Below are 10,714 nucleotides of genomic sequence, written 5' to 3'. Positions count from 1 at the left end.
TGTTCTCACATTTTAAAATTTGTGTCTGTTCCTTTGGTCTGCACCTTGATTTACAAAGGTTATGACCTCCGTACTCCTCTGTACATGTGCCATACTAGACTGTACATCCAGGATGGTGACATGACTTGATCTTTTAGTTAAGCATTAAACGCTTTAAGCCCAATTAAAACCTAAATTTACCAAGGCAAATTCTAATAGAAATTAGGCTATTAAATGAATACAAACTTTATGTGGTTGACATGTTTTAAGGGCAGTGTGGACTTGCACTAAAGCCCAGTTCTTTTTGTCTTTGTGACATCCAAAGTAGGAATAGTTGATGCCAAACTACATTTCTCAGTATTCCTTCATTTCAGTAGAAACCATATGGAAATGGAACTTCTGGTTACAGAAAGTAGACAGTAAGCAAACAAAAGACCCCAATCTGTTATCGGGATGCTAAAATACATGAGAAATGTAGCTGCACAACTACAGGCAGGTACACATACAGAAGGACGTTTCTATTTTAAAAATTACAGTTCTAAACTTGAATGCTTTGAGAAAGGATTACAAAAGGATGAGACCAAATCAAATACAAGAAAGCAGGCTTCTTTTCAAAATATATTTATCTAATTAAAACAAAACTGCAATTGTCTTTATATCTACAAATTGTGACATGAATCAACCAAAGCCAAGTTTGTTTTTCCTGGTGTTTTCATTCAATCATTTGTATAAGGTTGTCATACTGTAGCATGCGCTGCATCACGCTGTAACTTATCCTTTACTGGCTCAGGTAAAACTGGGTTTGCCGTTTATTCTAGGGTGGAGTAATGTTTGATTTTTAAAGTTTATTTTAGGTGATTCCCTTCCTACTTTCTTCCAACAGCCAGACAATAAAGTACCTTTACATTTGAAGTAGGCTTCAATTGTATGCTGAATGAAGATCAATTGTCACATAGTTACACTTCTAATATTTAAAATCAAATTTTCTGAGCAGTCCTAGTAAACGTGCCAAGTGCTTTTTTATGTTAAATGTACTGCTAGGTATGATTTAAAAGTCGTAATACTATGATTGTTCTTTTGTTACCCATATAGAGTGCAGACACATTCCCTCAGCTCGGCACATAATCATTTATGCACTGTGGCTATTGTGCTTTAGCCATTTACTGGTTTGGCTGCTTCTGGTGTATATTTGCAGCATACACATTGTATTTGTTACTAAAAAGGAAATGCGTTGTTTCAATCTGTGTTTTTTTTTTCTCCTTTCCTTGCTTTTTGCTATGCGTATTTCTGATTGTAATGTAGGGATTTATAGATTGGCCATTAGAGGCAGAGTCAATTAACTACTGCAATGACTCTGCCTAATTGCCTAAATTTACTGTACTCTAGGCAGAATAAATTAAAATTTAATGCAGCTATATATTCATCAATCATTAATGTGCTCAATTTAATTTCATTGTTTAGTCAGTTGACCAAGCTAGAGATATGTATTGGGGAAAGGAGTACAAAATTAGAACAGTGTATTTCAATCTGTGTACTGCAAAGCAAACCCTACAGCAGAAGTTGTCAGAAAAATAAAAGCTATTGAGAGAACAGAGTTTAGAACTATCAAGAGACTAGGAAAACTGTTTTTTATAAAGGTTTTTAACCAACAGCATGCAGTAATTGCAGTTGATGTTGCAGCCACAGAATTTCTATTGGTATAGAAAGGGTTTGGGCTGTCAAAATGACAGCTGGGCTTTTCCAGTTAGTGGTGGTCAATGAACTGCTGTGGAAGAAGAGGAGCATGTCCTAAACATGTAAATATAAGTGTATAGGGTGTATGAAGTTTGTTTTAAACCTTAAAATAAAAAGGCAAAATTTAAGATTTACGTCTCATGTTCAAACTTAGTTTGGTTTGTTCAATAGAAAATATTCAAATATAAATTCTTTATAACCTTAACCCTTCATAAAGCCCACTTCAGTGTTTTCTGAATGTATGGAGTGGTATTATGTAGAGTCAAGCAAAGGTGGTTTTGTGTTGGAGTTTTCATCTGGGGTAACATTTATTTAACCATTATTCTGCTTTTCAGGCACAGTCAAGATTTAATGAGTCAAGTCAGAAGCTGGACCTCTTGAAGTATTCTTTAGAGCAAAGACTTAATGAACTTCCAAAAAACCATCCGAAAAGCAGTATTATCATTGAAGAACTCTCACTGGTGTCATCTCCGACTCTAAGCCCAAGGCAAAGCATGATTTCCACGCAAAACCAGTACAGTACACTGTCCAAACCAGCTGCTCTAACGGGTATGTCATAGGAAAAAAACCTGGCACTGTTGAAATGCCCAAAGCATACCAAGATTATGTGGAAGCCTTCTGTTTCAACAGTACAGGGATTCAATCAATGGCCTTTATAATATTCCACCGTACTAAATGACTACTTGAAAATGTCCTACTGCTGCACATTAAATGCAATATTTGAGTTTTACAATGTTTAATCTATTTAGATCATAGCAGTACATAACATTTTTAATACACTTGAATCAAGTTTGTGCTTTGGATTTCTGCAAGGGGTGCCTGTTAAAGTTGCCCTTCCAATGCCGTTGCTATTACTCATTTTTCCCTATCTGCATATTCTTAGCATCGCTGTTGCAGGTGGAACTGATTATAACTGAACAGAAAAATTACTCCAATGTGCAACATGGATGTATTTGGAGTAGTAGATCTTTTTATTTGGACCACCTATGCATTCCATTTTTTTATTTTTTATTTTCCTTATACCAATTATGAAAATATATTTAGCATGTTGGACAAATGTTGTTTGTCATTTGCAGCTCAGAAGTGGAAGTTTGTTTGCTGTCTTTACTCATCGACTGCATTTCACAGGTACCCTGGAAGTCCGCCTCATGGGATGTCAGGATATTCTGGAGAATGTCCCCGGCAGGTCCAAAGCCACTACCCCTACCCTTCCAGGCTGGAGTCCAAGTGAAACCAGATCATCTTTCATGAGCAGATCAAGTAAAAAAGGAAATGTCAGCAGTCGGAATCTCCTGAAGACAGATGACTTTTCCAGTTCAGTAACTTTCTTTTTGTTATTGTCTGCTTCCATTTACAATTGCTTGGCACCTAGTATCTCATGAATGTTCTGTTTATGGAAAAGGTTATTAACATTTGTTCTTCTATGTTCTCAATGTAAGCCATTTTATATGAATGAACGCAAATACCCCCCACCCCTCCTACACACACAGATTTTGCAAGTCCATTTTATTCCAAAAATGTTAAACCTGACTTTGCAGCCTCTGCATATTCATACATTATGGTGCTTTCTTTTGGATAGTGAATCCCAATAGATAGATTTAGTTGGTGGAGGCACAGTAAAGTTCTAGATGACCATGTGTCGCCTTTTTCGAGGCAGTAACCTTCCAGTTGTTAAATTTTGGAACTAATATTTTAAAAGGGTATGTGTGTTTTGGATCAGCAGTTGCCAACCGGGGATCCGCAAGAAAATTTTGGTGGTCCGCAGCTCTGGCAGGTGCACCCCAGGGGTTCAGGAGAAGGACCCCGCTGGCGGGTCGCACCGACCAGAGCCGTGGACCACGTCCCTCGTACAAATCCCAGGTTCAAGGAAGTGGGCGGGTTGTCCACCAGCCCACTCTCCCTTTGCAGGCTCAGATCTGCTATGGCAGAGTGGGTAGAGTAATGTCATGATGACGCCACTGCGGGGCAGGTTTCTCCCCCTTTGATTGACACCCGGCTCCCCGCGCATGCGCCATCAGGAGCCGTAAACTTTAGTGGTGTGTAGGACCGAAAAGATTGCCGACCACTGTTATAAATATAAAGATATATTTGATCATAGTGTGTACAATCCTATCTACACTATATTCTAAATGATTCTTTCATTTCATAAGACTTTTGAGAATGGTTTAGTTATTTTGAAATTCATGTTCTTGAAAACTGAAGTTCATGTTGTTGCACATACAATAGGTTTTAACGATCAACCCTGTTAAACTCTGTAAAATCCCATATAATTAGCAATGAAACCCAGACCATTTCATCTGTTCATGCACCAGGCTTCTTACGAAAAAAACAAAGTCTCTAATCTTTCCCTAAGCAGATATTCTGTTGTGGGTTTAACAGTGGAGCTTTTTGTTTCCTGCAATCCTCTTAGCATTTTAAGCTCAGTTGCAATAATTTTCTTACAGATGAGGTCTGTGCTGTTCTAAAGCTGGACAATACCGTAGTTGGGCAGACCAACTGGAAACCTATTTCAAACCAGTCATGGGATCAGAAGTTTACCTTGGAGCTGGACAGAGTGCGTATAACATTAACAAATCTCACACCCTTCAACTACTTGGAGTTTATTACCATTTTTAGGTTTTTTAATGACCTAATATATTGCAATTTTCATAAACAGTATAATATAGAACCTGAGGTGTTTTCTGTTATGTGAAGGGCATGAGGGTCAGTTTGATGTGACCATTATAAGCAGGTTACTGCCACACATTTGCTTTGCGTTTCCATTCATCGTGATTCATACACTTATATAATTCACAGTGAAAGGTGATGCCCTACAATGCCCCATAATGGAAATGCTGTGCAACTTTATATGCAGGTTATCCTAAAATAGTCACGTGTTTTTTTCATTGGTGGTAGTGGGTTGGTAGCCTATTTCTAATGAATGGGCTTCCTTACCATAACCAGTTGTAACCAATCACATAATGTGATGTACGCCTCCAATTATTAAAGATTGCTTTTAGTAGCCTTCAAAGCCATAGCTTGCCTTGTACTGAAAACACTGCTTTAAATTACTGCATTACAGAAGAAAGTATAAATATCTATATCACTGCATTTTAGATGACCTGCACTGGAAATAAAACACAATATTCCATAGAAAATCATGGATTAATATCCAGTTATTTGGTCTGTTTTGTTTCTTAGTCCCGAGAATTGGAGATTTCAGTGTTCTGGAGAGATTGGAGATCTTTGTGTGCCGTGAAGTTTCTGAGGTTAGAAGATTTCCTGGACAACCAGAGACATGGCATGTGTCTATACCTGGAGCCACAGGGCACGCTTTTTGCCGAGGTGAGAACTTGGGCAACCACTTAGTAGCTGCACTTCAGTGCCAGGCTCTACTGTATGTTTATAACCACATTTCCTGGACTGCAGACATTTTTGTAGCGTAAAAAATCGTACCTTGGCTGCCAAGGCTAATGCAGATGTAGGAACCCCTTATATTTGGGGAAGGGTTACTTGTTACACGTGTGTGTTCTGTGTAAACATCCAGATCCTTTTAAAGACCAAGTTTTGTTTTCATGACTGCAGGCCTTGACATGTCATCAGAATTGTTTTCTACCACCTTGCTCAGTTGACTACTTTCTTTAGTACCATGTGTGGCTTCTTCTTTTGGATGTAGTGTAGCCGGTTGATATGAGAAATATGTGTTTGCATGAAAGTTTACTCTTTTTCAAATCCTTTCTGCATGTATATCATACAGTCGGCATCATCCTACTATTTTAGTTCTGGTGTTCTCCTTACTAGTTATACTTATGTTAGTACAGGTAGACCCCGAGTTAAGGACATCCGACATACAGACGACCCCTAGTTACGAATAGTGCTTTTCTGCTTGTTAGTGGCTTGATCTGCATGACTTGCAGAAGTTTTGCTGTTCTGCAACCTCTTGTAACTCATTCATGACCAGGACAAACTGCAGTTGTTTCTGCATATCAAAGCACAGCTTGCTCCAGAAGGTAATGAATATCTAGGCTTCATGAGGTGTTTTTTTTTTTTTTTTTTTTGCGTTGTTTGTGATTAACTCACACTGAGGATTTTATACAGTAACTGACACCACAATGCCTAAAATATGTTGAGACAAACATCTGTCCAAAATGAATTTATTAAAATAATGTACATGTTCTGACTTACATACAAATTCAACTTTTGAACAAACCTATAGTCCCCATCTCGTATGTAACCCGGGGACTACCTGTATAGTCCTGGGGATTGACCAAGTGAATTTACTTTTACCTCATGTAAATGTGTCCGTTTCTAGTAAATGGGTTTAGACAGTTGATCTGTTTTTCCAAAGGTGCAGGTAACCTTTTTCAATCCTGTCATTGAGAGAAGACCAAAACTTCAGAGACAAAAGAAGATCTTTTCCAAGCAACAAGGTAATGTTCTGTTTTTACCCTCCAGATAAAATGTTTATTACTGCATTTGGTAATGTGGTTCTCTACATTTACCATTTATTCTCACCGTTAACAGGAAAAACATTCCTCCGAGCGCCACAGATGAATATTAACATAGCCACATGGGGACGACTAGTGAGAAGAGCAATTCCCACAGTTAATCATTCTGGCACTTACAGCCCTCAGGTTACTGTTCCTGCTGCAGTGCCGGTTGTGGACCCACGGAATGTGGATTTATCTCAGTCAGTCAGGTATGTCATATACATTACTTGATCCATATCTTTGTGTGTTTGTAATTACATGTAAAGTTAGGTGTTTAAAGAATACCAACACCTGCTTTATTCAGATTGATTTTGGATGTTCATTTCTTTTATAATTTTTTTTTTTTCAATTTGGGCTCAGTTATGTAAAATATGTGTCTTTTTTTTTTTTTTCCTCTCCTCGCAGCGAGTCTCCTATAGGCAAGCTAGACTTTGAAATAGAATCAGAGCCACCTACCGTTCCACCGCGGGCATCCTCAATAGACCTTGATCTTTATCAGCCTCCGACAGACATTAAAACACCAAACGTAGCAGCTCAGGTAAAAGTTACTTTGTGGAATTATAGGTTTGGTTCTAGATTTTAGCACAATATTCCAACAATATGTATTTGGAATAAAAGTTAAAGCAGGAGATTTAAAAGGACTGGTACTTGGCCTATGGCTACACATCAGAAGTGGGATCTGCTGTGAATTACATTTTGTTATGTTTAAATGCATTATTAATCATTTAAGACAGAAATGTGAATTACTTCTTAGAATGAGTTGTAAGTATCTATTTCCAGGTCTGTAGATTTTTAAACTTCATGAACGGAGTATTTGAAACCATGTACTAAGCAAACTGTAGAAACAAAAGTTGGAATTTGTCAGGTGCCCCCCAAACCACCGGAATATTGGGCCACTCCATATACACTACTTGCTTGCTAGGTACCTAGCGGAGGGTACAACATGTTCTCTGGATTCTCTTGTACATCCATCATGTGATCAAAGCCTCCCAAACCAACTTTGTCTCTTAATGTAAACATTATTTTATGGCACTTATTATATCTTTGTTTATCACAGGAACCTGGAACAAATTCTGAATATTCAAATAATAGAAACAGTATAGCTACAGACCTAACAAATGAAGGGGAAGTCTCTGTGTCAGATTTGGAGTATAACTCTATACGAGAGATTGAAGAAAGGAGGTAATGCTGTTTCCTGATTCCATGTTTTTATGTGTCTGTAATATTTGTGTCTACTGAGCCAACAGATTTTATAATCTAATCGAATCTTCTCCCCAGAGTGCAGCCACGGTTCCAGTTCAACTTGCAGGACTTCCGGTGTTGTGCTGTTTTAGGCAGGGGACATTTTGGAAAGGTGAGTTTTATGAGAGGTCAGAGGGGTACTGCTAGTGATCGGATATGTACATGCATCGTGACAATTTTCTTTCTTCATTTTAGGTGCTATTGGCAGAGTACAAGAACACTAATGAAATGTTTGCTATCAAAGCCTTAAAAAAAGGAGATATTGTGGCTCGGGATGAGGTTGACAGGTATGTAGACCTAAAAAATATAAATCAAGAAAAAGTAAATGGTTATTACACAGTTCAAGAAAATTTTGGAATTTTTTGTTTTGGTCTGTCACACTGCCCTCCTGTGGTGGTGATAATTATAAGCATTGGCAGTATTTTCTTTCCTATTAGCCCAATTGTGAATTTAAGTGTGAAAAACCCAAACGGAGAACAAAGATTACAGGACTAGTGTAGTGCACCTTTATTATATAAACGAACTACACTCAGGTAATCCCAAATTATTACGCCTAAAGCATATGTTACAATCTCATGGCCACTCATGGCATGCAAATGGAGTGGGGTATTGACATTTAGACTAAATGCTTTAAGCACGCAGTCCTCTCCTGTGTTTGAGTTCTCTCTTATGGTGTTGGTCAGCGAACTTTGCCCACTGCTTAAACACATTTAGCATGCTTCAATTGGTATAGAGACATTCCCCTTCATCAGCCTGACAAGGTTTCAAACTCCTGAAATCTTTAAAGTTAAAGATTAACCTTGATTGGCAGTTTTCATTAACTGAGAAAGTTGTGTGTTTATTGGAGTGTCACTCCTAGCATACAATTTTTCTTTTCATTCTGGTGGCAGGGGAGCACTAGAAAGGTAAGTACACGTTTCTAAGTGTCTGGGCAATATTCCCTGTGCTTTGCCACAAGCAGACTTTTAAAAGTAAATGTCGCCAGTAGTTACATGCACATGTTTGCATATAACACTTTCTCTTGTTTATATCACTTTTTTTTACATTTTAGCCTTATGTGTGAGAAGCGCATTTTTGAAACTGTGAATAGTGTGCGGCATCCGTTCTTGGTGAACCTGTTTGCTTGTTTCCAAACCAAAGATCACGTGTGCTTTGTGATGGAATATGCGGCTGGAGGTGACTTGATGATGCACATTCACACAGATGTTTTTTCTGAACCAAGAGCTGTGTAAGTTGTTATATTTAAAGACCTTCAGTGATAATGTTCAAATATGAATCTGCAGATATGTAACAGTTCTAGAGTTATGTAAAAGTAATATTAAAAAAGAAATTACACCTTACAAAAGCCTTTGTTTACAACATTGCTATAAAGTCTACCTCCTAATCCAACAGTTAGTGGCACTATACATTAGAAATGAAACATTCAGAATAGCCAGATTGTTTATTGCAGAAGAGATAGATGATGTTCCTTCTAAAATAAAATTGACTTGCTTGATAGCAATTTTAACATACACTGAGCTGTGCATGCCCAGCTACCAGGAATTAAATAACTAAATTCCTTACTGGCCAATCAAGATGGCCCAAAACACAAATCCATAAAAAGATTTGATTTGTTTTCTTTTTTTTATTTGTTTAGTTTCACACTGAGGTGCTGCTAGTTAAAACCCTTTAAAAATAGTGAAAATGTGTGTAAAAAAAACATATTAGGGGATCCGAAATTGCTTGGGGTCATGTTCAAGGGGGTTTGCTTTAGTCATTGCATTCAATGTAATTGCAGTCAGTCATACATCTAGAAGCTTCTTCTGCTAGTACAGAAGCAAGAAACAGTTTCTGTAGTATGGATGTTTCAGACCTTTATTACATAAAAAAAAAATTAGGTGAAATTCGGATACGAGGAGAAAAGAAAGTAATTCTATCAAGGACAAAAACAGTTCAAGTGAATGGATAACATTTCTTATTACTTTAACATAACATGACATCTTCTAATGCTTCGTGCCATCTGCGGTAACCTTGTGGCACGATTCTGTAATCTATCCATTGTCCTTTCTTTTCCACCAGACTATTGGTAAAGTAAATTTACTGTAATCCCTTCAGCAAGTGTCTGTTGATACATACTCTTGATTCCTTGGCTGGTGTATTGTTAATGTTTTCTATGCTGCTTAAGTCACTGAATGACATTATCCAGCACAGTGAGACTCTGCAATTACTAGCTACTTTATAATTGTCTCCTTTGCAGGTTTTATGCAGCCTGTGTGGTTCTTGGCTTGCAGTATCTACACGAGCACAAGATTGTTTATAGGTGAGTTACCATTAAGTAGATGTTAAGTGCTGATGACAGCACAGTGACATCAATTTTGTATGTTTTAACATGTTATCGATAGAAGTTCTGTCCCTGTATCCAAGTGGCTGTTAGAATCAATGCTATATAACTGCACTTATATTTTGTCTTTGTACAAGCTCCACATTGCCATATCTACATTTCTTTCAGTAAAAATTCCATCCTATTTACTTGCTGAATATTTTTGTTTACCCAAGCCACAACATATGGGAGACTCTAATCCTTGAATCTAAAATGTTAAAAGCCTACAAGTATTTTAGCTGCTACAGCAGCCTGGTATATTTCTGTGGACTTCTCAGAGCTACCCATGTAAAGTTTTGCATAGTCTATCCTCCTGTGCTGTGGGATTCTTTATTTTGGGGTTTTCAGATTTAATTGCAAAGAGAAAGTAAAGACATGATTGAAACTTTATTACAGTGGAAGTATTAGTGGAAAGCTCTAAAGTTTATTTTGTTCTGTCAAAATCTTAATAAACCATCTGGTTTACATATTCATCTAGGGATTTGAAGCTGGACAATCTCCTATTGGATACGGAAGGATTTGTAAAAATTGCCGATTTTGGTCTTTGTAAAGAAGGTAATCTATGCAAATTTTAACATAAACGTAACCATGTCAGTGAAGCTGTCTTGATGCAAAATATGGTAGGTGTATCCTGTTCATGAACAGGTATCGTTTTCTGTATTTGTGGAGGTTTTTTTATTTATTTTTTATTTTTTTGAGACCCTGGACAAAATGATATACAGGGGTCCGTGCTGGACACGAAGACTGGCTGGCTTTTGGGTGTACCCTCCTATAGTATAGAGTTAGGTCCATTTAAATATTTGGACAGACAACTTTTTTCTAATTTTGGTTCTGTACATTACCACAATTAGTTTTAAATGAAACAACTCAGATGCAGTTGAACTGCAGACTTTCAGCTTTAATTCAGTGGGTTAAACAAAAAGATTGCATA

General features: G+C 37.4%; 1 protein-coding gene across 2 annotated transcripts in view; it reads left to right on the top strand.

Moving 5' to 3' along the window:
- The window catches only part of PKN2 (protein kinase N2), a 69,542-nt gene that overhangs the window by 48,007 nt on the left and 10,821 nt on the right, over positions 1-10,714 (top strand). For both annotated transcript variants that reach the window (XR_011921926.1, XM_072419915.1), the window contains exons 6-18: positions 2,049-2,262; positions 2,842-3,027; positions 4,158-4,267; positions 4,894-5,037; positions 6,047-6,122; positions 6,217-6,391; positions 6,588-6,720; positions 7,240-7,364; positions 7,461-7,536; positions 7,620-7,711; positions 8,476-8,652; positions 9,661-9,723; positions 10,262-10,338. Coding sequence is in view for 1 of the 2 variants with exons in the window: in XM_072419915.1 (XP_072276016.1) it covers positions 2,049-2,262; positions 2,842-3,027; positions 4,158-4,267; positions 4,894-5,037; positions 6,047-6,122; positions 6,217-6,391; positions 6,588-6,720; positions 7,240-7,364; positions 7,461-7,536; positions 7,620-7,711; positions 8,476-8,652; positions 9,661-9,723; positions 10,262-10,338 (1,648 nt within the window). In the remaining variant the exon portion in view is untranslated. The remainder of the gene's footprint in view (positions 1-2,048; positions 2,263-2,841; positions 3,028-4,157; positions 4,268-4,893; positions 5,038-6,046; positions 6,123-6,216; positions 6,392-6,587; positions 6,721-7,239; positions 7,365-7,460; positions 7,537-7,619; positions 7,712-8,475; positions 8,653-9,660; positions 9,724-10,261; positions 10,339-10,714) is intronic.

This window comes from Pyxicephalus adspersus, chromosome 8, assembly GCF_032062135.1.
Source record: "Pyxicephalus adspersus chromosome 8, UCB_Pads_2.0, whole genome shotgun sequence".
In the NCBI taxonomy this organism is placed as follows: Eukaryota; Metazoa; Chordata; class Amphibia; order Anura; family Pyxicephalidae; genus Pyxicephalus; species Pyxicephalus adspersus.
Note: the sequence above shows the minus strand (reverse complement) of the source record. Positions and strands in the feature narration are given on the sequence as shown.